General features: G+C 46.7%; 9 protein-coding genes across 9 annotated transcripts; 6 read left to right on the forward strand and 3 right to left on the reverse strand.

The window, feature by feature from the left end:
- Window positions 1-156: 156 nt before the first annotated feature.
- GLAREA_08886 (uncharacterized protein) lies at window positions 157-3350 on the forward strand (the record flags this gene model as incomplete). The annotated part of the gene is made up of 2 exons (XM_008077847.1): window positions 157-1819; window positions 2014-3350. 2 exons carry the CDS (start codon window positions 157-159, stop codon window positions 3348-3350), a joined length of 3000 nt encoding a protein of 999 aa, XP_008076038.1.
- Window positions 3351-3852: 502 nt separating this feature from the next.
- On the reverse strand, window positions 3853-4476 carry GLAREA_08887 (Acyl-CoA N-acyltransferases (Nat); the record flags this gene model as incomplete). Its single annotated transcript, XM_008077848.1, has 2 exons — window positions 3853-4256; window positions 4308-4476. 2 exons carry the CDS (start codon window positions 4474-4476, stop codon window positions 3853-3855), a joined length of 573 nt encoding a protein of 190 aa, XP_008076039.1.
- Window positions 4477-5157: 681 nt separating this feature from the next.
- GLAREA_08888 (uncharacterized protein) lies at window positions 5158-6361 on the forward strand (the record flags this gene model as incomplete). The annotated part of the gene is made up of 2 exons (XM_008077849.1): window positions 5158-5801; window positions 5854-6361. 2 exons carry the CDS (start codon window positions 5158-5160, stop codon window positions 6359-6361), a joined length of 1152 nt encoding a protein of 383 aa, XP_008076040.1.
- Window positions 6362-7402: 1041 nt separating this feature from the next.
- GLAREA_08889 (uncharacterized protein) lies at window positions 7403-8647 on the forward strand (the record flags this gene model as incomplete). Its single annotated transcript, XM_008077850.1, has 1 exon — window positions 7403-8647. The coding sequence occupies one exon, from the start codon at window positions 7403-7405 to the stop codon at window positions 8645-8647; it is 1245 nt and encodes a 414-aa protein (XP_008076041.1).
- An 862-nt stretch (window positions 8648-9509) lies between these two features.
- On the reverse strand, window positions 9510-9842 carry GLAREA_08890 (uncharacterized protein; the record flags this gene model as incomplete). The annotated part of the gene is made up of 1 exon (XM_008077851.1): window positions 9510-9842. The coding sequence occupies one exon, from the start codon at window positions 9840-9842 to the stop codon at window positions 9510-9512; it is 333 nt and encodes a 110-aa protein (XP_008076042.1).
- Window positions 9843-10474: 632 nt separating this feature from the next.
- On the forward strand, window positions 10475-11876 carry GLAREA_08891 (uncharacterized protein; the record flags this gene model as incomplete). The annotated part of the gene is made up of 6 exons (XM_008077852.1): window positions 10475-10624; window positions 10677-10740; window positions 10789-10985; window positions 11045-11265; window positions 11398-11738; window positions 11815-11876. 6 exons carry the CDS (start codon window positions 10475-10477, stop codon window positions 11874-11876), a joined length of 1035 nt encoding a protein of 344 aa, XP_008076043.1.
- A 980-nt stretch (window positions 11877-12856) lies between these two features.
- Window positions 12857-15235, reverse strand: GLAREA_08892 (Six-hairpin glycosidase; the record flags this gene model as incomplete). The annotated part of the gene is made up of 1 exon (XM_008077853.1): window positions 12857-15235. The coding sequence occupies one exon, from the start codon at window positions 15233-15235 to the stop codon at window positions 12857-12859; it is 2379 nt and encodes a 792-aa protein (XP_008076044.1).
- A 3128-nt stretch (window positions 15236-18363) lies between these two features.
- GLAREA_08893 (MFS general substrate transporter) lies at window positions 18364-20387 on the forward strand (the record flags this gene model as incomplete). The annotated part of the gene is made up of 6 exons (XM_008077854.1): window positions 18364-18762; window positions 18817-18919; window positions 18965-19182; window positions 19229-19509; window positions 19561-19997; window positions 20044-20387. The coding sequence occupies 6 exons, from the start codon at window positions 18364-18366 to the stop codon at window positions 20385-20387; spliced, it is 1782 nt and encodes a 593-aa protein (XP_008076045.1).
- Window positions 20388-20730: 343 nt separating this feature from the next.
- GLAREA_08894 (Ankyrin repeat-containing protein) lies at window positions 20731-24439 on the forward strand (the record flags this gene model as incomplete). Its single annotated transcript, XM_008077855.1, has 8 exons — window positions 20731-20869; window positions 20923-23088; window positions 23136-23194; window positions 23240-23281; window positions 23393-23485; window positions 23539-23842; window positions 23901-24301; window positions 24356-24439. 8 exons carry the CDS (start codon window positions 20731-20733, stop codon window positions 24437-24439), a joined length of 3288 nt encoding a protein of 1095 aa, XP_008076046.1.
- Window positions 24440-24681: the final 242 nt, after the last annotated feature.

Genomic DNA, 24681 nt, shown 5'->3' on the forward strand with positions numbered 1-24681 from the left:
GTCTCATACTTCTTCTCTTGCTCAATTGTTAATCAATCCAAACTTTCTACTCGCTACATTTCTACCTTTGTTTACTTTTTAATCGCTCCATAGTTTTTAGACTATAGGAGACGACATGTACCAGTATCTTTTTCAAACCCATTTTTAAACCCGGCGATGACATATCAGTGGCCATCGAGACTCCCAGACTACACATCCAGCGATATATCGACTACAGACTTATCCCCACTCACCTGCCGGCCGCTACCACGTCAATCTTCAAGGAAGGATCGTCGAAATGTTCCTAGAGGCACTGTGGCATCACGCATCTCGTATATACAGAGTGTGGCGAACCCAACTCTTGCCAATATTACTGCCCAAAGTGTATTCCAGCGTCGAGAAAGGTCGTGCACTGGTTGGTGTCAACGCGTGAATAGTCGTTTTGGCGAGCCGGCATCCAGGAATACTAGAATGATGGAGCAGACGCAGGTGGATAGTGCGCATTCATTTTTGGGTCTGAATATTGCAAGGAAGAATCACGAGGAAGAGCATGCGATAGCAAAACACAGAGTGAGCTTTGATCGGACACCAGGTCTTCATGGTCAGCTCAAACCACAAGGGTTCGTCCAGCTTGTGCAATATGATGCTGCTTCCCCTTGGCCGGTCTTATCGAACGGATCGACACCAAGAAATTCCAGGAAATCCCGTAGCGAAAGTGTCATAGGAGTCTTGAAAGAGGACAATCCTTATGAAAGTCGGAATCGAGGTCTGGGAAGCGAACACCAGCCGTTCCAGGAATCAGTCGACATGTACCAGCCCAATATAAGCATCCGACGTAGGGAGAACTGTGGCTCAGACTCTTCTATCCTTACGACATCAGACATACGTCGCCAAAGTGTGCGTGATCTGTATCGCGACTTCGGGGTTGAACGACCACGACACTTGGTATCTTCTAGAGGTTCTTCACGGGATGTCAACGAGACGCCTAGGCCTGCCACGCAGACTCGACATTGCCTTCACTGCTCGTGGGCAAATACATCGAAAAGCAATCGATGCCTAGGATGTGGGCATAAACTTCGCGATGAAATTGACGCATCTGCTACCCAGAAGACACCAAAGCCTGCCACACATCCAGGCTCTAAGAATGGAAGTGTTGACGGCGGCTCCAATTCTCCTAAGCATGGCAGACTGCCTGAAAAACTACAGATTAAACCTGTACCTGCAACATATGTTCCACAAAGACCTGGATTAGGCATTTTCCAACCGTCTCAGCCGATCTACAAGCCCGCTAGGAAAAAGTCAACTGCCACCGTCAAGTTTCCTTCTTTCGATGCGAATATCGTTGCTACAAAACCCAGTTCCAGAGCACTTCCGAAATTTAAGGCATCGCCCCGCCGTATGACGCCCCCTATTTTACCACCATCCAGATCTCAAATAAGATTGAGCGTTAAGCAAAACCCTTTCCTCGTCGCAGATGCAAAGGCACGAGAAGACCAATCAAAGCCGACTCAGGCAGTAGCACAACAATCATTGTCTCCTGAAAGACATCACAGTCAACAGCATATTGACGGGAAATGCGATTGTACTGACAATTCAACTGTTGCGGATGAGCCCTGTGAAAGCCCTAGCTGTCGAGCGGCCTACAACGGTCATAAACCGAGTCGTCACACATTGACCTGTAGTCAGCAAAAAGATCACTTACGCGAAAAGACTGACTTAGGCTACACTGCGGATATAAGTCATGGAGAAGAGGGCAATGAAGCTACTCATAAGCCTCGATTTCAGTTGCCGTCTGAGAATGATTTGGGGCACTTGTCAGAGGGTAGTGATGTGCACCATGGTGAGTTTGTCCAGGATGTTTCTTCTTCTCCACGGTATATCCTATATTCTTGTTGCCTGCAAAATTGCAATGATAGACTGTTGCGCATTATGCAAGATCACCTTTCGTCGAATTATATGAAGGCCCTAAGTCTTAGCCCACATATCAAGAATACGAAATGATTGTTTGTTGCTAACACTGGCTGACTATTGCAGCACCGAGAAGCATAAGCCGAGGCCATATGAATTCTTCCGCAGTGCCTTCTCGAAAGGGAACGATGCTTGCGACAGAGTTACGTGGTAGATATTCATCGGTGTCTCACTTTTCGCAACAATCACATGAGGGGCCGTCAGCAGAGAGCGGTAATTCGGCCTCAGAGCTATTGCGAAACTTTCCCAAGATGCGTATTGCAAGCTTGTTGAATGAAGATGCTGAGCAATCAAATCTACCTCCCTGGCAGTCCTTCAATCAGCCTACGACCAAAATACCTCCTGGGAGCTCGATAGGTGACCATGTCAAGAAAGCGCTGCGAGACGAGCCAAACACAGACTCCAGTGCCGATACCCAGTCGGAACTTGGAAAGTTGCAGTCCTTCTCTACACACCGACCGAGCCTGCAGACGAATATAACGACGCCAGACCGTTCATCTCTTTGTAAGCCATCAGTAACAGCGCCTGCCATACCGACGAGGAAGACATCCATATGTCCTAAGCACGCCACCAGAGGTGAAGCAGCTCCTCTAATAATTCAAGGTCCATGTGCCGCAACCGAAGAGTCCCGCCAAGCGCGCCGGGCCTCAACTTCTATCGTGTCTCCCAGAGTAATGGGCTTGAGAAGCACAGCTGCCGTGCCAGAACTCACAATAAAAGTACAGCACCGTCAGAAAGAGCTTAATAGGTTAGAGAACGAATTGAATGATATCAAGGAGAGATCCGATGAGTGTCAAAACCACCACGCCGCCGTTTCTGAGCATGAAGAAAAACACACTCAAACTCGAAAAGATCAGAATACAGATGACGCTATATCACAAATCATCGACGCATATCATAGCGATCACGCACCATCAAGTCCACAACACGATGAAAGCAATTCTCACCCTCAAAAGTCTTTGACTCCTACCACCTGTCCCAGAGCGAGGAAATTACACATGAAACTCATCAACCCGGCTCTCGAACCACATTGGATCTTTGATCGGAATGTGCTTGCGGGGCTAGCGAGAGATGGGTACCCGTATAGTCCTAGTCCGGCGAGACAGAGTGATATGCATGAGTGTATTTGGCGACGGCTGTTTTTGGAGGAGCAGAGGAGTGAGATTGAGAGGGAGGGGAGGAGGGTCGGGGGTGAGAAGAGGAGTGTGGAAGTTGGGAAGCGGGAGATGGAGGCGAAGAGAGGGGAAGACATTAGGAAGGGTGGTGATGGGGAGGTTGAGATTGGTGGGAAGAGGGGGGTGGAGGAGAAGAGGAATGCGAAGCGGGAGGCGGGGTTGAGGGGTCTGACGGTCGTGGTTCATTGGGAGGGGAAGGAGGATTTGGTGTTGGTTTGTGATGTGTAGGGTTTGGGGACGGGTTGTAGATTGGAATTGGAATTTGAGTATGGTTATTGGATAGTGTTGGGTGGTGATTGGTATTCGGATTCTAAATTGGCATTATTGAAGTAGTGTTAGTATTAGTTGATATCGTGCCGGTCACGATATTTGCTCTGTTCTACTAGGTCTGTTTGTGGTGTTTTTGCGGCTCTTCTATTCTTGTTGGACATGATTTTTCTTCTCTTGCCGTGCAGCGTGATTTGATCAGACCAGGCTTTCTGGCCTAATCTCTAGGTCTTCTAAATTTATTTCTTCTGAATCGAGGTTCTATCTCAAAACAGTGTGAGATGTTGGGTATTGTCGCATGCCTTCTTCGTGGCTCATTCAATCCGTTATCCCCTTAATACCACAATCCATCTCAGTAGATCAAAGCATCATCTTTTGATCTCTCCTTGCCTCGCCAGTGATCAACCACCATTACTCCCTCAATATCTCATTTCATCTCAGTAGATCAATCCAAGAATCCCCATCACCACACATCCTCCGGCATAACCTCAAACCTCTCCCCATCCACCCTAACATGTATCCCCTCCACATCCCTCCCCAAACTCTTCCGCATATCATAAGCGTCCTCGCCATCCTTACTCCGATCCGTCGGATCATCGCTATAATACCCCACCACAGTCCTATACACACTATACCCCATCCCGCGATACAGCTTCTGCGCTACCCCGTTGCTCTTGCGCACAAACAGATCCACGAACCACGCCTCGTTGCTGTCGCCCTGCCGTTCTAGTGATGAGGAGAGCGTCCGCGCGAGACCCAGACGTCGCGCGTGCGGCGCGACGGTTAAGGCGGTTATGTGTGCGTGGAAGGGGAGGTAGTGTGGGCTGTACATGGCGGAGGGGGGGGAGGACTCGGTTTTGCCCATTACTTGGGGGGGTTAGCTGGGGGAAAGGTTTAGTCAAGGGGAAGGGGGAGTACGGTAGGCGTCTATGGTTCCAGACGTGGATTCGGCGACGGTGAAGAGGTGTGGCCACCGTGCTAGGTAGGAGAAGTAGAAGTTTAGGTCGTAGGTTTCGGTGAGGGGGTCGAGGTTGGTGGGGTTGAATGAGAAGATGTCGAGGGCGTGGAAGGGGCGGAGGGATGTCATTTTCGGGGGTTGTAATTGTGTATAATGTCGGTTTAGATGTTGGATTGGGGAGGATTGGGGAGGGGAGAAATTATTGTGGTGGTGTGGTATGGTTTGGTGGTGTAGTTGATTTATTGGTGTAGTTGATTTCGGGATATTTTCGCTTGTGAGGGACGACGCGACTTCCAAGACAACCCCGGATTTCTTAAACACGTCAACGTAGGGGTAATTATGTGATCATTTTTGTTATAGACGTCCTAAATCAAAAATTCCGTTTTCAGCTAATAAAAAGCATTTCCTGCCAACATATAACTGCATGATATTTGGCATAGACAAAGGGAAGTTGGGTAGACAGGGGTCACCGAGATACGCCAATCGCGAATTCCATGTGGTTGATATTGACCAGCAACCTCTATTATGGCATTGAGTCCATAATTCACCACCATCACCACGTCGACCCGAGACAAGTCTATGAATAACAGATCACATCCGAACCCCCAAGATTTATAAACAAATACTTCAGCTGAAGTACCATACCACCTCGCCCGAAAGTCTTGCATAATCTATCAGTTGCAAAATATTACGGAGACAAAGAATACGAGCTGGAAACCCTTCTAGGTCGAAGATCGTTTAGATAGATCTTCTGCGCGGCAGACTATCTTCAAGCTGGACGACTACCATTCCTTCACACACGTCTTCAAGATGTCCTCACCGCAAACCCCGCGGCATAAGCGGAACACCTCGAATAGCATCGATCTATCCTTCGCAACACCACTCTCCTATGGCAACAGCCCACGGCGGAACTCTAGAGCCTCCATAAACTCCCCCACAACACCGAGTCATCGGCATAGTCTGAATCGTTCAAATTCGATAGGCATAGATGTATTCAGCAGTGGGGGACCCACCGCCGGGGGGAATGGACTGGGGAATTTGGCGGATGAACTGGCGGATGCGTGGGATGAGGACGAGTTAGAGGGAGATTATGAGGAACCGGATATGAATTTTCAGGAGACTAGAGGAGAGCCGACGAGGGATAGTGGTGTGGATGTGGAGTCTTCGCCCATAGAGCCGCCTCTGAAGTCTGCGAACCTGACGCCGCCAACGCCTGTTACTAAAGGACATAGGAGGATACAGAGTGATTATGATGGGAGCGATTATGGGGGGGACTCGGATTTAGAGTCGCCGGGTATGCCTCCGGGACTGGTTGCTAGGATGGATCAGGTTGAGAGTTTGGCGAGGAGGGGAACGGAGAATAATGGTACGGAGAGTGATGGGGTTGTGAAAAGAGTAATAGAGGGATTGAAGGATCTAGGAGGCCAGTCCGGTGTTGAAGGCGGTGCTTCAAGGTAAATCATCTACACTTCCTAGTTGGAATAAAACATACTAACTCTCTAATAGACTCATAACAGCACACACCGCCCTATCAACCCACCTCCACCACCAAACCCGCCTCCTCCAATCCCTATCCTACCCTCTCTTCTCCCCCCTAGTTCAACCCCCCGACGAAGACACCATCGACGAACTCCTCCCCCTCCTCACAAGCCTCAACGAATCCATGCCCCGCCCCACAACAGCAGCCTTCACCTCCCTCTCCCAACTCCACGGCCTCACCGCAGACCTCATCCAAACCCTAAACTACCTCTCTGACACCCTCCATATGTCACGGCAAACCACCACTACAGCCACACGTCGTCTCCGTAGCGCCAGAGAACTAGTCGCCGAGATGAAGCGGGAGGAGGAGGAACGGGAGGAAGCTGAGCTGTGGTTGCAGAGAGGGAATTGGTCGGAGCGATTGGCTGCGAGAGAATGTGCGGGGGTTTGCCGGGAAGTAGTCGGTGGATTTGAGGAGGTTTGTAATGATTGGAGAGCGAGGCTGCTTGCGCAGGCGGATCCGGTGGGTGCGTAGATGATGTATGTTTGGGAGCTTGGCATTTTTGGATTTATAGCGGTTATGAGGCGTTTGGGATGGGGTTGAGATGGGAGGGCTTTGAGTTGTATAGATGAGATTCTACGGTCAAATACACAATACTTTTTCTGTGAGGTGTTGAATTCTTTTAGCTATCCAAAGATGTTACATGTATCTCACTTAGTGCAGCCCTTTATAGGATTTCAGCTTTCGTTACATTTATTGAATCGGCCGAAATACTTTCAGATTTAAGGTAGTGGTAACCTAAAGCAGAAATCAGCCAAACGTAGGCAGAAAATTCATACTTTTGTGAGTAAACCAATTTGCAGTTCTTGCAGGATGCTTAGAGCACGATCTAACTAGGTCACAATCCAAAGTACCCAGAGAGGCATAACCGACTAACATGTTTTATTATCTAGGTTTATGGTCGATGAAGAAACTCAATAATCGGCTTGTGATTAAGCACGATGGTTGTATGATCTTGTTTTGAAAGAGTTGCTTCTGTCTCTCCTCGGTAAGGCCTCATAACAATTAACTATGATCCGATATACGCTGATACAAAGTATAATAGAAGACTGTATACGATTTTACCCCGCTCTCAGACTCATTACAGCACTTGCTTTAGATTTAGTGCATCTCTTCGGGGCTAAACAGGTCGAAGCTTGTACGCTGGCGTGCAGAGGACGAAATGATTGCCAGCTGTCTATGGTCCAATCTCCTCAACACATTATCCTTCTCGCTACAATATCGTTTTACCTAGAGCAACTGATGAAATACCGCATATTACTTTAATCGTTTTAATCAACTAGTATGTTCGGACTATAGCAGTACTACTTATCTTGTCCACCGCAAGGCAAGTCACGTTGAATAGTTCGAGCACGTGAGTTTTGTACCACCTGGTTGTCAGCCTCACGAGCATGCTTTATAGTGCAACTGTCACCATCATTCAAGAATCTAGCCTTGGGAATACATTTACTTCAGGCTCAAGAGGAGTTTGATTTGGAGAACACTCGGATAGCGTACTTTTCCTGGGCGTATCAAATGGCATCATCGAATTCGACAGAGCTTCAAAGCACAGTACCAGTTCCTCTGACTGGTCCCGGGATTCCAGAATTCATTGAGCAGTATTCAGAAGAGGGTCGTGGAATGAGCTCGACATCAAATGCCGCCCTGACTTTTGACACTCCTGGGCCAATTTCCTCGCTTTTCGCGGTATTGATAGCTGACGTATCAATCGAAAGTCTCCAGCTTGGGATCAACGATGTGGATGCTCATGGAAGCGAGCTCAAGTCCTGCTTAGTACCTCTCCCCATTGAGACTTCTAGCGTAGCAGTGCTCTCGTGGCGATGGGATGGGGACCACAAAGGTCGAGGTTCCAGGAACATTTTGAGAGCTGTTATATATGCAAAGCAGGTTGGAATTCGGTATCTCTTCATCGACGTTGTCTCTATTGATCAGTCCTTAGAGGGGGATGAATTGATAAAGCAAGTGATGCTGTTTTCGACCCTATACACGACAGTCCCAGTTCTTGTCGCTTACCAGAAAGAAGGAACAATTTTTTGGGAAACCGTTCGAAGACCCTGGATACTGAGCGAAATCTTTCTCATCAGATCGAGTCCGTCTATGGTAACGTTCGTCGACCACTCAACTGACTACAAGGATGGCTGGCTAGCGCACATTGACATCCCTCTTGTTTTCCACACAAGACATGCTACAGCTTACTTCCAGTTCCTGATGGAGCTACTTTGTAGACAGTGCGACATGACAGCAATTTCAGACTTGAAGTTTCTAATGCCGGACTATGCAAAAATATTGGCCATATCGTTCCAGAAGATGTCACGAGACGATTACCTTCTCACAGCAATAACGCTTCACCAGCTCTTTCATAAGACGCGTTCCCGTACCGTGTTTCATAGACGTGAGAGTCGCTTTCCGAGATTTTTCCATCAATATGAACTGGATTATGACAAGGAGACATTATTCCAACTTGACGATACGGAGGGATACTCACGCCAAATAAAGCTACCTTTGGTATTGTCACTTCGTGGACGTAAGGTCATCCATGTTCTTGTGACGAACGGCTTCCGTGATATGGATATTAATACAGTCGAAGTATATGCTCATCCAGATGCCGATCTTGCGATCCTCGATGCTCTCGATATAGGCGCTGAGGGAATCGCTGAGTATCTCGCAAAAGAGGACACAAGGGTTCTCGCGCGGGAAAGGGTAAATACACGTCACCCTACACCGTCTTCGAAATTTGTCATATTAAGATCATCATCTTGAGCACCATGCTCTAAATGAGGTTTCGGGTTCTCGATTGAGGTGGGATCTTTCCGTAGATTCGCGCTGGACGATACGACATATGGAGACATTGGCTCCGCCACGAATATCAGATCTCAGTAATTGTAGAGTTTGGATTCGCTGAAAAGAAAGCTTTTGTCTTTTTTTAAAACACCGACGCTAGTTTATAGTCAACAACAGATACTTATTTCTAAGATCAGCCGCCAAGATTTATCTTAATGGACAATAACAATCGCGTCGCGACACTGAGTTCAGGTAAAGCTGTACCAAATGGCTAGTTAGTCACCAAAACGAGTACGACCACACCTCATGAGTCTCTTTGGTGGGACTGGTTCCCCTAGCTATGAATAACAATCAAGTTTTCTCGAGAGCTTAAAGATCATTCGGCTACGGCTACCACGGACGCCCAGAGAAAATGAAATCATGAGAGTGGAGGAGGCGGCTCGATTTTGTGACTAGAGTGTCAACACAATTGGAAAAGAAATAGGAGATATATCTTCCATCAATTGTTGTGCCCATCCGCAGAAGCTCAATGTATACTCTACAATGGCTAAATACACCAACAGCACGATTATATGGCCATTTCCCTTGATACGGTCGAGATACGCCCTCGGTTTATTGATAGTCGATCTCGTACCACCAATTTTTAAGGTGCCTACAAAATTACAGTCTTTCGAAATCTATGGAAAACAATCTGCTCCTTCCAATCGACCATCATCGACAACCAATTTGCTACTATTATCGACCTCCGATCAAAAAGTACAATTATGTTTCTCCAACGAGTAGAGCCTCGCTTCTCAATATGCCGTACATGGAGCCGGGAAGAAGCTCTTGATTGCCTCGTTTATGAAAGCTTCGTGGCAACCGGTGCAGCGACATAACTAAAAGGATGATGCCCATCAGTCCTAGTCATATCTGTCAGGTTGATGGGACTAACCTTTGCACCTCCTGATAAGTTACTCGCCGCTCCATCAAATTCCACGCATTTTGCCATCGTCTCACCGGTTCCACCAGCTCCAGGAGTAGCTTGTTGGGACAGACACAAGCTAGAATTTATAACATCGAAGCATGCGTATTCGGTCTTTGGACACAGATCTTCTTCCACAGCAGTTGGTAACGCATGAACAGCACTTAGGAGAGCGAAGGAGAAAGTCAGAGCCCGGAAATAGAAATACATGGTTGCTGGTAGTGAATTCGTCTCGCTTAACGATGTATAGTTGCGAAATCTCGACAAAAACACTTCACGACCCCACGATTCCTATATATATCCTCACATAATCGAACACTCAACAAAGTCCGAAATATCCTAAATGAACATCTCGATTAGTATCAAGCGACATTGCAACAATCTACCTGTCCTACAGCCCCACTGCCGACATTTTCAGCCCCACTAACGCCCCCGCACCGGATAGCCATTTGGTTAATGTGTATTGATCAACACGGGCATATGGCACACCTAATAGCGCTCGAATCCAAGAGGTTTGCTTAATATACGGTCTTTGAAAACGTTGAGGATGGGTGATACAAGGAAATGCACAATACCGATTCGAGAAGGAATCTTCGTCTCTCGGCACATTCAATATAAGCTTAATAATGGCAGAATTGATCATTGGGATTTGGCGTAGGAAAGGGAGCTTGGATTTTCGGGTACCTTGTTTGGGATCTTGGGGCTCGTTTGTCCTGAATTAGGTGGGTTGGACTTATTCATAGAGTTTGCGCCTTCTTTTGCCGAAATGTTCTTTAGACAGCAAGAAAGATTGAGGATTTGACACTTCTTCATTGTTTTGCAAAATCGAGTCTACGATCAAGATGCAGTGGTCTTTCTTATTTCTGAGTCTTGCTGCTACCAGCACGGCTCTCATTAGATTCCAATGTTCGCAATTAGTCACTCAGAGGCTCGATCCTCTCGTTACGCCTGGAATGATCCCGTCTCCTCATGTGCATCAAATCGTTGGAGGAGTAAGTCCAAAACGAATAAGATCTTGGAACTGCAATTTGACGAAAGTTTTAGAATTCATTCAATGCTACGATGGATCCAAAGAAAGACATGCCGGGAGAGTCTGACTGTACAACATGTGAGTTCGACAGTTCTGTATCTTAACCAACACTAATAAGAGAAACAGGTCAAATGGCCGACGACTTCTCCAACTACTGGACCGCCGTCCTCTACTTCAAAGCCAGGAATGGTACCTATAAGCGTGTTCGACAACTTGCTAACAGTGGCTTTGACGGAGCTGCCGGCGGTGGAATGACTGTTTACTATATGCAAGATGCCCTTTATGACACAAAGCAGCCTTCGAAAGTGTCGGCTTTCCAACCGGTGAGCTCTAAATCTCCAAGTCATGCGTTAAAAAGATGCTAAACATAATTCTCAAACAGGGTTTCCGAATGTTCATCGGCAACGTTCAGGCTCGCACTATGGACGAAGCAGCTCGTTTCCGTCAGTTGACATACACCTGTTTAGAAACACCAGCAACTCGTGACCACGAGACAATCGCTCTTCCAAAGAAGGTGTGCCCTGCTGGTATTATGTCGTCTCTACGCTTTCCAAACTGCTGGGATGGTAAGAATCTTGACAGTCCTGATCATTTGTCACATATGTAAGTTCCCCTTTTCACGCCAGTCCATCCCGAGATATTTTGAACATCGGCCACGATGAAAAACTCTCACCGAAAACATATCTCCATTTTCACACGTCACTCCATCACAACAGCCAGACTAACACACCCCAGGTCCTACCCCTCCTCCGGCACTTTCGAATCCGGCGGTCCCTGCCCATCCACCCACCCTGTCCGCACCTCCCAAGTAATGTTCGAAGTAATCTGGGACACGCGCCCCTTCAACAACCCCGACGACTGGCCTCTCGACGGTAGCCAACCCTTCGTCTGGTCTTTCGGCGACGCCACCGGCTACGCGAACCACGCTGACTACGTGTTCGGCTGGAAAGACGACTCGCTGCAGAAGATCCTGGACACGCCTTGTTATGTAAACTGCGATACCGCGCGGACGCAGAGTATCGCGGAGATGAACAAGTGTGCGCAGAAGGCGGTTGTGGAGGAGGATATTGATGGGTGTAAGTGTGGTTTTGTTTCTCGCTTAATATGTGGCGTTTAGGGGGGAAGGACTTGCTAATCATTTTTGTGTGTTAGGGCTTACTGAACTTCCTGGTGGACATCAAGCGGAATTTGCTCCTACCCCGGAGAAGCGTTAATAACAAGGAAAGACATGTCTGAGCGTAGGGAGAGGAAAGTGGTTCTCGCGGATGATAGATACTTGTGTATGAGGCTATTTAACATGTTAGGCTCTCTGGGTCGCGATTTCTAGACTTTTTCTTCACAACTTAGCTATAGAATTCAATGCCATATATTGCAAGTGTTATTTTTGGGTTTCAATGGCGCCTGTAGTGGTGTCTTTCTAAAGAAACGTTGCCTCCTAATTCGTCAAGTTGACAAGGGCATATCGTCCTCTTTATAAGTGTTCAATCACTAATTTACATATATCATGTTGTCATCTTGAATTTGCTGAGATTTAGATTGCTTGTCCGCTTGGTGACTTACTTCATAAGAAAGTGCCGGTACTGAGAGACTGGGTTGCAAATCTTCGAGCGTACGAAATCGATAAATACCGACTGATGGCTTTCGTAATAGGCATATATTCTTTATATAACATCAGACAATGACGCTTTTGCAGTACGGTAGATCCATCGAGGTGCTTCTCGGTATAAAGTGTGCCTTGGTGACCTCACACAACGCAGGTTTGCTTTCACGTAAAACAACAACATAAGATAACGCATTCTATATGAATATGTGATGTTTCTAAGTGGCAGGACATTTATTCCATTTACGCCACTAAGCAATCTTCATGACAGAATGTAAGAAAGTCTAAAGTAACGTCGGAATAACAATCCGCGCCACCATATTAAGCGACCCTTCAGGGGCATATGCAATATTTGCTTATACGTTCATGAATGGTTTATTTTTCCCATCTAAGAATAATGTCTTTTTGCTTGAATGAAAATGTTGCTGTCCTCATTAGCTCGCCCTTGTTCCAATCTCTTTGGTAAAGTGAAATGTTGCTGTCCCATTAGTCTGCCCTCGCCCATATGCCCTCGCTAGAAAAAAATGTTGTTGTCCCATTAGCTCGCCTTCGCTCTAAAATCTTAAAATCATAACCAATATAATGCAGTTGATTCTAATGTCTATGACCATTTGTCAATCCGCCAGGTACGTAGACAGACACCTCGTACGTGGTGCCAGCCTTGATTCCAGTAATCCTTGGCTCCGGTAGATCCTTACCATCACAGACGACTTTGACGGTCTTCGTGCCTGAGCGCTGAATGTTGACATTGAACGTTGCTCCACGGAATTCGCGAGTGACATGGATGCGGCTCCAGGCTTCAGGAAGTTGAGGATTGATGGTAAGGCCTTTAGGATCTCCACGTAAGCCACAAAGTCCTTCAATAAAGCATCGATAAACCCATGGAATTGTGCCAGTATTGAACAGTTGACTTGAGCGACCTGCAGTTCGAGGATACTCGTGGTAAGCACCACGATAGTAATTGGGAATGTAGACAGGAAGCTGGCCGCGCTGGACGTAATCTTCTTCTGATGGGCCAGGTAACATCTGGCGCAGATATTTGTAAGCAAGTTCGCCCTTCCCAATGCTATATAGACTGTAGATGAAGAAAATAGCTGCGTGATTGTATACCGACCCGTTCTCTGCCGAACCCGGATACTTTTGCGTCACACGGCCAATATCCTCACGCATTCCGCTGTAAGCTGGCGCAAACATCGTCACACCGTATGGAGTTGTGAGTTGCTTTTCGATCTGCGGTAAAAACTTAGCAACCTGCTCAGAGCTTGCTGCGCCACCCAAGATAGAGAAAGTTTGGGGGTTCAGCCAGATACGTCCTTCGCGATCGTCCTTGGTCCCGAAGATAACACCGTCGTCAGTAATGCCTCGCGCATACCAATCGCCGTCCCAAAATTCCTTATTCGCTGCTGCATTTATCTCTTTTGCTGCGGATCGATAGTGGGCTGCGAGCTCTGATTTGCCTTTGAGTTCACAAACGTTGGCCCACAAGTTGGATGCGTATCCTGTAGCCACGGTAAGCCAGGCAGACACTCCAATACCTTTGTATCCCACCATATTCATCGGATCGCACCAGTCGCCCTGGGCGATATAGTTGAGACCGCGCTCATCACGTTGAGAAAACAGCCAGTCCACAGCGCGACTGAAGCACTCGAAGACTGTATATTTGTCGCCGTTCGAAATGGTTATTGATTCATCTAGAAGTTCATAGTCGGCTGTTTCGTTAAGATACGCATCAAGAGTAACTGGTAACCACACGCAGTGATCGGTATGTGGAATTTTGTTGATATACTTGAGCTCCGCTCCTTCGGCCAGTAAGATTCCGTCGGGCATGGAACCATTAGCCTCTTGCTGCCTAAGAGCTATCAAGAAGGCTTTTCGAGCTACTTCTGGTTTCACGAAGCTCATGCCCATGTTGTCCTGCAGGTAGTTGCGCGTTTGCGGATCGGTGCTCAAACGGTTCACATCCCCGTGGTAGAACACCTGACGAGGCAACCAGTTGTTGACGAAATTATCGAGATCCTTATCAGGGGTTTTGATCTGAAGACAACCTCGACCCTGCTGAATATATGAGGCGTAACTACTTGCAGACTTAGCAAAACCTTCCTTGCTAAGGTATCTCTTTGTCATAGCTGCGATTTCAGCATCATCAAAGGCTGGACCGAATAGGAAACGGTACTCTTGCTTCTCGTCTGGTTCTAGCGCGATGCGATACTGTACAGCGGCTACTGGCGTCTCATAACGCGCATCTCCCCCCTTCAAGATAGGCTCCTGAAGCGCAGTTGGCGCATGCAAGCCACCTTCACCTTCAAATGCCTGCTGCATGGTTTCCCACGAATTAGGTGGTGTCTCGCACGCAAAGTACGTTTTATCCTTGAGAAACTTGTTCTTCCAGTAGTCTTCTGCTGCTTGATATGGAGTGACACTACTAGCTACCACAGCTTTCAAGTCCTCACGATACTCCGCCGACTGATTCATCCAAGATAGGTTGCCAATTGGGAAATACGGGTAGACACTGATTTTGCGAGTACGACCAGACAGATTTGTGACTTTCACAGTCCACAGCTCCGCTACATCGTGTGTGGGAACACTCAAAGTCATTTCAACTCTAATGCCTAAGTGTTCCACAGTCCACTCGATATCACTCTTGCCAACCGAGAAAACGAAACGGTCGACTTTGGTACGAACTGGTTCATAGGGCGCTGAAAACAGCTCATTGGTTTCTTCATCTTTGATGTAAACAAAACGTCCTGGGTGGTGGGTGTAATAGTTCTGCTCAGGCTGCATGAAAGTTTTGGCCTCGATATTTGGTGCGTGAGAGTACTTGGCTGGTTCTGGTTGCATGAATTGGGCTGTTGCGTAGCCACGACATGTTATTTGAATCATCATTTTCTGGTTCCACAGGAATCCAGCTGCTTTGGGCATGGCCGTTGGGCTGGTAAGCTCATAGCGGTCGCCATTATGGGTGGGACGTAGCATTGCCGGTTGAATTGAAGTATGCGTTGTGATAGAAAAGTGTGGATTGGGTGGGTACACTTTTGATTGTGATGTTTGAAGAGGATGCAACTGGCCTACAGTGCCCAGCAAGTGTCCAGCTATAAAAAGGAGCCCTCGAAAAAAACGGTGAATGTCCCGTGTCAGCAGATGTACACAAATACGGGAGGAAACCGCGGGCTATTTAACCGGACGTATCAGCCTGTGCATACGTTTTAGCCGTGTACAAATGGAGAATTTCGAGTCCCAACCGCCAATGAAGGGATTAATTTGACGTAGATTATTGAGCGGATTCGGAGAGAAGATTCTTTATTTGCCTCGTGGGGGTCCATCCTTGAGGAGGATCTGTTCTTGGCAAACCCCAAACGAAAGGAGAGTGAAAAATATACTACCAGCTCAAGTGGTATCTACAATCGTAGGCGTGAACTCCCGTCAATTGACAATAGTGAATGTAGCCAGCTTACTTACTACGTTTTAGTTTCGACCAGAGAATTCAGTTCCGTCTCACCTGATCTTGAACGGAATGTCCATCTGATCTGGCACTGGTTTGCTAGTTCTAGTGAACACGCCATTATGCCTTGGAACGGATTTCCTAGGAGAAAATAATTAAGGCATTCCTTTTGTACATCAATTCGCCGGACTTTTCGGAATCTATTGGTTTGCAGAGACCCTTTGATACCCTTTTCCGAGCGCTGTGGTAACACACTCTGCCATTGATGTTCGTGTGTGATGTCTCTGTGACAGAGAGGGATTCGTGACCGCATTGAACTGTTGGTTACCGTTTTCATTCGAGCGTGTCTTTCCGTGACTTCGTATGCTTGAGAGAATGCACTCCACTCGCTACATTGTTGTACCGGTCAGTTCGACACCGGAAATGGCAAAGAAAAAACGTACCTAACAAGAAGAGGTCGACTGATCCACCATCTTTGTCTTCTCCCAGGAGACATGCCAGGATTGAAGGTTAGTTGGACCGACTGAGCGCGTCCAAATGTCGATTGGAGGATCGCTCGTTCAGGGAATGAATCGCGCCGGCATTGGGCGCGGACATTGTGTAAGACCGAGAGGTGTACAACATATCATCGTACTACCTTCAAAGACCATTACGGACTATCACGGTGCGGTTGTGTGACTGTATGGTCGGATTGATCATGTCGTTGTAAGAGTACAATGGGGATACACCAAGAGGTGGCCGCTGTCGCTAGTGAGTGGTGGTGTCAAGCGAAAAAAGTGGAGACTATCTCGAACCTCACCTCGAGGTGGACGAGATTTGTTCAAGCAACTTCCCACAATAACCCACGCAAAGCCAACATATCGCGAATAGTCTCATTTGACCACTTCTCTGACATACAACGGAGATCATTTTTCTCGAGCAATGAATACATGACATGTTTCGATGGCCCCTGTTGTCGCGGTCACAAACGCCCATACTGCCTCTCTTCCGGTATACTTTAGAAAGCTTCAGTCCTCAAATATCAGCCCACCATTCTAGGTGGGGTTGAAGGTCTAGGATCTTGCTAGTTGTATCAACTGTTGTCGACAGTCAGGATGTGCCTTTGTAGGGACTCTGATCAACACAGTGTGGTAGCCTTCGTCGAAGGCTACTATAAGTGTCGAGCCTCTGGGACTGCTCCGATTATACATCACTCACTAGCGTCGTAATCTTGGCACTCACTACAGTAATCTCGTCAAGTGGCATTAGATATGAAGGAGGCCGGGATAGAGGGTCTAAACGGAAGACTTTGCCCTTGCCAAATCGCAGATGATCCATTGGAACGTGTTATCACTTACGCCACTCGGCGGTGGCTGAATTGATGTCGAAGACAGATTTTATCGATAGAGCCTTAGCAGGGTGGGGGTCGCATCAATGAGAAGACTGGCACCTGCATGTCCGAAGTTACGCAAGTTGAAAAGATATGGCGTGTCTCCGGGCATCACGTGGCATTCAGACCCCCCGAGTTTGCTCTCAATCCGTCAGTGGTTAAAGACAGACTTGTCGAAGATGAGATTTGTTATTTCTTACCGTTAAAGTGCTTTCTTTTATTTACGCATAACTTAGGCGAGTCGTTTGCAGCTGTCAAGTCGTTCTTTCAACTCCCGTTGATAAGCATTTGTTCTACCTTTGAGAGTTGAAGCTATATTCCCCTTTGCACCATAGTACGATGAATATCTAATACTGAATCATTCTGTCCCAATGGACATCCGTCGGGATGATGTTCACCTTTCTCGTCATTTGGTTATTTTGTCAATACTCATATATGGAGATATAAGCTGTTTCATGTCATTTTTATGATACGGTACTACTACCGTGGATCATAATAAGTTTCAAATGATATACAATTGATGAGTGGCTTGTTTGTTATCCTGACCCGATATAGTAAACTATATCACAACTTTTCCGAGCTTTAAGTCCAAAGTCGAGATTTCCCAATTTTGTTCCATACATCCACCAGTATAGCTGTATGGGCAACTCACATCCGTAGAATTGCATCCGCTTTTCGAATTAACGACGAACCTTATCGGAGTCCCAACCCTAAATAAAGCTGAATACGCCACCTCGGATCATTCCTAATGTTATTGAGGGCTTTGCTGCTAGTTAGGAGAGTTGTTTCTCTATCATCACGACTTTGGGGAACTCTGTCGCGTCATTCCAACCCCGCCCTTGGCTGCTGCATGATAAGTGCAATGCTTCGATAGAATCGCAGAACGCCTTCCTCAATTTGGCTTTGCCACTTCGATCGACACATTCTGCGAACTTCTCGCTCGTTGCCAACTATGAGGTCCTAGGTCTTCCCTAAGCTGACCCAACCATGGCGCTTCCTAGTCCGATTGTGGCTCTTGTCCGGCAAGTCTCCGATAATTTGTGGCTTCTTATCAGCTCATTTCCACACTGATGGAATCAGAAGCCTCAATCACGATATGAACAACGGTGGATTGTGTATCTCTGTGAGTTGTGCTCAAGAAATACCAATACCATGGACGTGGGTCCAATGTTTTTTTTTAGCTCTGTGAAGGGCACCTATAAGTACTTAAGGCTACTCTCGAGATGATTTAGAACTTCTTAACCAAGTTTCACCTCCTCTCTGCCAGCTTCACAGGTAGATTATTCCAATATCATGTCAACAGCCGTCGCCAAAGAGCTTGATCTCCGGACTCGTACCGGAGGAGTGGTAACAGGATCTCCTTCGACTGCGGATTCTTCATCTCAAGGCTCATCGGAGGACCTTGCTGGCAAAGCCAGCGAAAAGAAGGTCCGAAGCCATGCTACGGAGGTGTATCCTTCCATTCCTCCACTCGGGGCCCCTGCTGCAGAAAAGAGATTTTGGTTCCAACGCAACAAGACTTATGATCCTAATGCCATCGCCACTCAGCATTCGGTCTTCGACGACCCAGAGACTTTGAAGGAGTACCAGCCTCCAGATTCGTGGGAGAACATTCATCGCTTCAACCCACTCGCTCGGTGGACGTGGGGAGAAGAACACAAACTCATCCGAAAGATAGACCTAAAAATCATGGTATGCAAGCAATCGGGGATTTGTCCTTAAACCTAGCACGCTAAATATCTACAGATTTGGGCGTGTGTCATGTTCATGGCTTTGGAGCTAGATCGTGCGAACATCAACCAAGCGCTTACAGACAATTTCCTGAAGGACTTACACATGACCACAAATGGTAAGACAACCTCCAATCAGCTGCATCAACTGACTAAGAAAATAGATTACAATTTGGGAAATACTGTGTTCAAACTTTCGTTTCTGTGTGCTGAACTGCCATCTCAATTGGTATCTAAGTGGATGGGCCCTGATCGCTGGATCCCTACTCAAATGGTTCTTTGGTCAATAGTCGCCTCGTGCCAATTCTGGCTGGCTGGGCGTGAAAGCTTTCTAGTCTGCAGATCACTACTCGGAATCCTACAAGGCGGATTCATTCCTGATGTAAGTGATCAGCCACTCTGGAGTTTTCAATACTGACAGACAGCAGATCATTCTATATCTTTCTTATTTTTACAAACATCATGAACTGTCGCTTAGGCTGGGCTTTTTCTGGACCGCCATGTCAATAGCGGACGTCATTGCTGCTTTCATGGCCTATGGCCTGCTTCATTTGAGAGGTTTGCATAACTACTCCGGATGGCGATGGATGTTCCTCATCGAAGGAGTCTTGACTCTCCTTCTCGGGCTGGCTTCCTTTGTTCTCATGCCGCCAAGCCCCACTCAAACTGCCAGCAAGCTTCGTGGGAAGAAGGGTTGGTTTACAGAACGGTATGCGTCAGCTTGTCCTAAGGTTTCGATCACTCGCTAATAAGTCGACAGAGAAGAGATCATTATGGTAAATCGTGTTATCCGCGAAGATCCTACCAAGAGCGGTATGCATAACCGTGAGCCTATTACACCTAAACTTCTGTGGAAGAGTATGTGTGATTATGATCTCTGGCCTCTCTACATTATTGGACTCATGTTCCAGATCCCGGAAACCACACCGGCACAATACTTGACCTTGACACTGAAAGGCCTGGGTTTCGGCACGTTCAACAGCAATCTCCTTGTTATTCCCTCAACAGTCATGCACATGATAACGATGTTGCTCCTGACTTATGTTGCTGAAATATGGGGCGAGTTAACCTTGACAGCCAGCTTCGGCCAGTTCTACGTCTTGCCGTTCTTGATTTTCATTTACGTCAAGGATATCACCAAGATCAATAAATGGACAGCGTTCGGAGTCATGACGGGTCTTCTCAGCTACCCATCTGGTAAGTCATCCCTGAGATTAGATTTGGGCTCGCTAATTGTATGAAGCACATCCAATACAAGTTGCTTGGAACTCGCGGAACTCTTACGCCGTCCGTTCAAGAACTGTTTCCGCTGCCCTGTACAATATGTTCGTCCAGGCTTCAGGTATCATCGCTTCCAACATCTATCGAGCTGACGACGCCCCACGATACAAACGGGGAAATCGGGTTTTGCTTTCCATCTGCATAACGAACATAGCACTATACTCTTTGACAAAGGTGTACTATGTCTCAAGGAATAGGTCTCGGGCGAAGAAGTGGGATGCCATGACTGAAGATGAGCGTGTGACCTACCTAGCTACCACCACTGATGAAGGTAACAAGAGATTGGATTTCCGGTTTGCGCATTAGGTGGGCAGGTGAATCGTACGTGCCTGATTTGATAGTCGAGGGAGTCATGAGGATGAGGGATTTAAATGTTTCTATGTTGTCTAACCTGAGTCCGGTAGTTTAACTCGTTGATTTGAGTATTTCATGAGTTTCAAACATGCAAAACTTGCTTTTTCTTCTTACGCAATCGTTTGTCAAATCCCTTTGTCGTTGCTTTTAAAAGGGGGTTGTGAGCGAACCCGCTGCGCTAGCTCTAATTAAGCGAAGCGAGCGGGATGACCCGTCATTTCTCATTCATCATCAACAAAGACAAAAACCTTGTCTGACGTCTCATCAAAAGAAATTGTCACATAAAATCCCAAAAATGCGGTTTGGCCGCGACCTTCATCGTTTCCAAATCCCAGAGTGGAGCGCCTCATATTTGAAATACAACGAATTAAAACGGTTGATCAAATTTGCTACCAAACGGGCGCTAGATGACGGAAGCCAAGTGGACGGGGCAGGTGAGAGCTGGTTGGAGACTGATAAGATGATTTCGACGCTAACAAAAACGCAGCTTTGTTTTCTGCTATTCGTTCGGAGCTTGAGAAAGTAGAAGTATTCTTTTTGGAACAACTCAGTCTTATCGAGACATGGGGGAGTATATCGTCAAGCAACTACATCTACGCATATAAGAACAACCCTAAGCCGTCGATTGGAACTTTCGACTACAGTGTCAAAAACCCGTGCTTTTTACAACCTCGGGAAGCCAGGGATATTCTAGCTGGATTCCTCGAGGCACGCGATGCTATTCAAAAATTGCAATGGTACTGCAAAGTGAATAAAGATGGATTTGTCTGCCTACTTCGGAAACTCAAGGATTGCATTCCATGCGCCGCCTCAGCCATCCCTCGATTGGATGACTACCAATTCACTTATCCAAGCGCGTGTGGTTTCTTGAAGCAAATTTACGAATCAATCGACATTATCAGCGTTTCTTACACTGTGAGGAAAAGAGAAGCCCGAGAAATTCCAGGACACAACTACCTGACAAGGGGGTTCCCGTATACAGAAGATGTTTCCAATGCTATTGAGAAGGACGATGCCTCTTCTCTTCTTGCCGCCTTGAAGGACTACAATTCCAGACCTCCTTCAACGCGTGAAGAGCTTCGTGTCGCACGCCTCGCTTCTTTGCATGTTTCGGTAATGAATGGTTCAAGGAGCTGCATTGTTCATCAACTGCAACGACTGGGCAGTATAAAGAACGATAAGTTCAAGTCGGCGCAGAATTGTATCCATCGCTTGGTCATTGCTATGGGACGGACGTTGACGTTATCGGCAAGATATCCTAAAATCGACAATCTCCATATCGATAGCACGCGCGTTGAGGAACTCGAGAAAGGTTTGGACCTTCTCATCTTCATCCTTGACAACCTGCTTCCGGATCAACAATCAGCTCTTCTTGACCAGGATCGTTTTGGTCGCATCCCCCTCCATTATGCTGCCCAATATGGCCTCGATGATGTATGTCGGGTCATAGTTGATCGGATGCGGAAATGGGGTCTTCATAATGACGAACAATGTCAGACAGCAGGACTCAGCGATATCGAAGGCCACACTCCCTTACACCTTGGCGTTTTTAATGCACGTACGAGCGTGATTGCAAGCTTGCTTCAATTGCAAAGCCCAGATGGTCGCTCATTTGAAGAATCAGAGGAGGAAAAGTTAAGAGGTCTCTTAGGCTCGCTTCTGATCTCGGCTACGGATATAGGTTGCACGGAGATTGTGGCGATATTGGTGGGAAACTCTCGAATAGACGTTAACCATATACGACATGGAGGTGAGACTGCTCTTTATTCCGCAGCTCGGCAAGGGAATCTAGAGATTGTCCGGATTCTGCTTGGTTCCCGAGGAATACATGATTTGGAGCTTGATATGCCCGAAACTGCTTTTGGTTGGACACCGTTGATGGTTGCGTGTATCAATAATCATATTCCAGTTGTCGAAACTTTACTACGTGCAGGTGCGGATCCTAAGCATGAAGACGTGTATGGGTGGGCTGCCCAAGATCACGCCGCTTTTCGGGCTTGTTGGGAGATTGGCAAACTTCTTCCGCCATCAACATTGGAAACAACCTCTCGCGTACCAAAGAAGTTTATCATGGAGCTGCCTTCCGTTACACCATGCCTGAAGGATGAAAGCAAGATTCTGGTGCACCTTGGAACGCTCAATACACGAGAACAAAAGCCAGCGGTGGATCTAGGTCTTCATCTTGACACGGAATCTAACCAGAGATACCCGCACGCGAAGTCCTCATCGGGCAGCAAATATCCTTATGCTGGGTATTCTGTAGAGATTAAATCTAGAAATGCTTGTGGATCGAGTCGCGAAATTTCTCTTCCTGTACTTGAGGATGCCACCAACTTCCCAACCATATTTACCACGAAGGATCCTAGCTCTGTTCAGATCATGTTCAGATTCTACGATAATTCTGGGAGAGTGAAAGGGCATGTTGGAACCGCTATTGCGTTTCTCAAACATCTAAAAGATGGATTTGGAGTTGATCAGGAGAGTTTCTCGCGAAACTACACCATACCAATCCACGATGGCTTTATGGACTTCATTGGGACTGTAACATTCAACTTCCTAATCGTCACACCTTTTCACCATCCTAAGTCTACAATTACCAAAGCACAAGAACCATGGAGCATGGGTGGACCAACGCAGATCGTCGGTCATAGAGGTACTAAAATGTCAACTTCACTTTGAAACATGCTAAAAGTTGTTCAGGGTTCGGTCAGAATAACCCAAATTTGAAACGACTTCAAATCGGCGAGAACACGATTCAAGTAAGTGCTCTGCCATAGTTCGATAACTGGTCCTAATTTGTGCAGTCATTTATGAGCACCATCTCACAAGGGGTCAATTTCGTTGAGGTAAGAAGGATCTCTAATCCCCTCATGCCGTAGGGTCACTAACATTGCCAGTGCGGTAAGTTTATGTGTATTTAGCACAGTGCTCACAACTAAAGACACTTAGATGTTCAGCTTACACGAGATCACGTACCAATTATATACCATGACATCCTAGTCAGCGAGAGTGGCGCTGATCTTGCACCTTACAACCTTAGCTTTGATCAGGTCAGTCTACTGCTCGTAAGCCATTTACCTTGTTTAATTTTCGACGATTCTAGTTCATGCACATCAATGAAACGCAGACATCTGTCATAGATTCCTTTACTGTGTTCGAACAGAAATCAAGTTCCAGTTCTAGTGCATCAGGCCATGCAACTCCGTCAAGACCTCGCTCTCGCTCCGTAGACTTGATCGAAAAAGGCAGAAATCGAGACTTCGTCGCACGAATGAGAAAAACCCACGAATACAAGACGAAAGGGTTTAAGGGCAATACTAGAGGAGATCACATTCATCACCCTTTCGCATCACTGGTCGAACTCTTGAACAATATACCTGAGCATGTCGGAATTATACTCGAGCTAAGTAAGCTATATCGAACTAAAACTAATAACCTTGCATCAATGCTGACACGGCCGTCTAGAATACCCCATGCTCTTCGAAGCCGAAGACTGGAAAATGGACTTCTACGGCATAGAGATCAACAAGTTCATCGACACCATCTTCAAAACAACCTTTGAACACGGACGAAACAGACCAATCGTCCTTGCTTCCTTCACTCCTGAGATATGTATACTTGCCGCTTACAAGCAAACCAAATACCCCGTCATGTTTCTCTCTGAGTCGGGTCTTTACCCAACCGGCGATATTCGGGCAAGTAGTCTACAACAGGCTGTGCATTTTGCGAAACGATGGGGACTGCCGGGTGTCATCATAGAGAGTAATCCGCTTGTTGCTAGTCCCGCTTTGATTGGCTATGTCAAGGAGAAAGGTCTAGGATGTGCTAGTTGGGGTGGGAATAATGATGTTCCTGAACATGCTTTGGTATGCCTCACTTGTTAAAATACTGATGTCAGTGATGTGCTAATACTTTTGCAGATTCAAGCGGAATCAGGACTAGATGCTATTATTGTCGATTCTGTGCGTCTAATTTCTAACACCCTTAAAGTTCCGCGGTCTTGAGTAGTTTTGCCCTTTTTGGTACTAGATTTTGTGTGGTGGATTTTAGATGTTGAGTGTTGCGATTTAGCGTGGGATTAGATGGTTAGATAGGGAGGTTTTTTGAAAGAGTTGCGTTTTAGATTAGGAAGCAATGATGATGTATGATGGATAATTATTCTCGCTTATTGAAGCGAATACTTGTTTTCGACTTAAGCACTTCGTCTTTTTGAAGGTAGTTCCCGTCAGTTTCCTAAAACTAGTAT

The sequence above is a fragment of the Glarea lozoyensis genome (genome assembly GCF_000409485.1).
Source record: "Glarea lozoyensis ATCC 20868 chromosome Unknown GLAREA1, whole genome shotgun sequence".
NCBI lineage: Eukaryota > Fungi > Ascomycota > Leotiomycetes > Helotiales > Helotiaceae > Glarea > Glarea lozoyensis.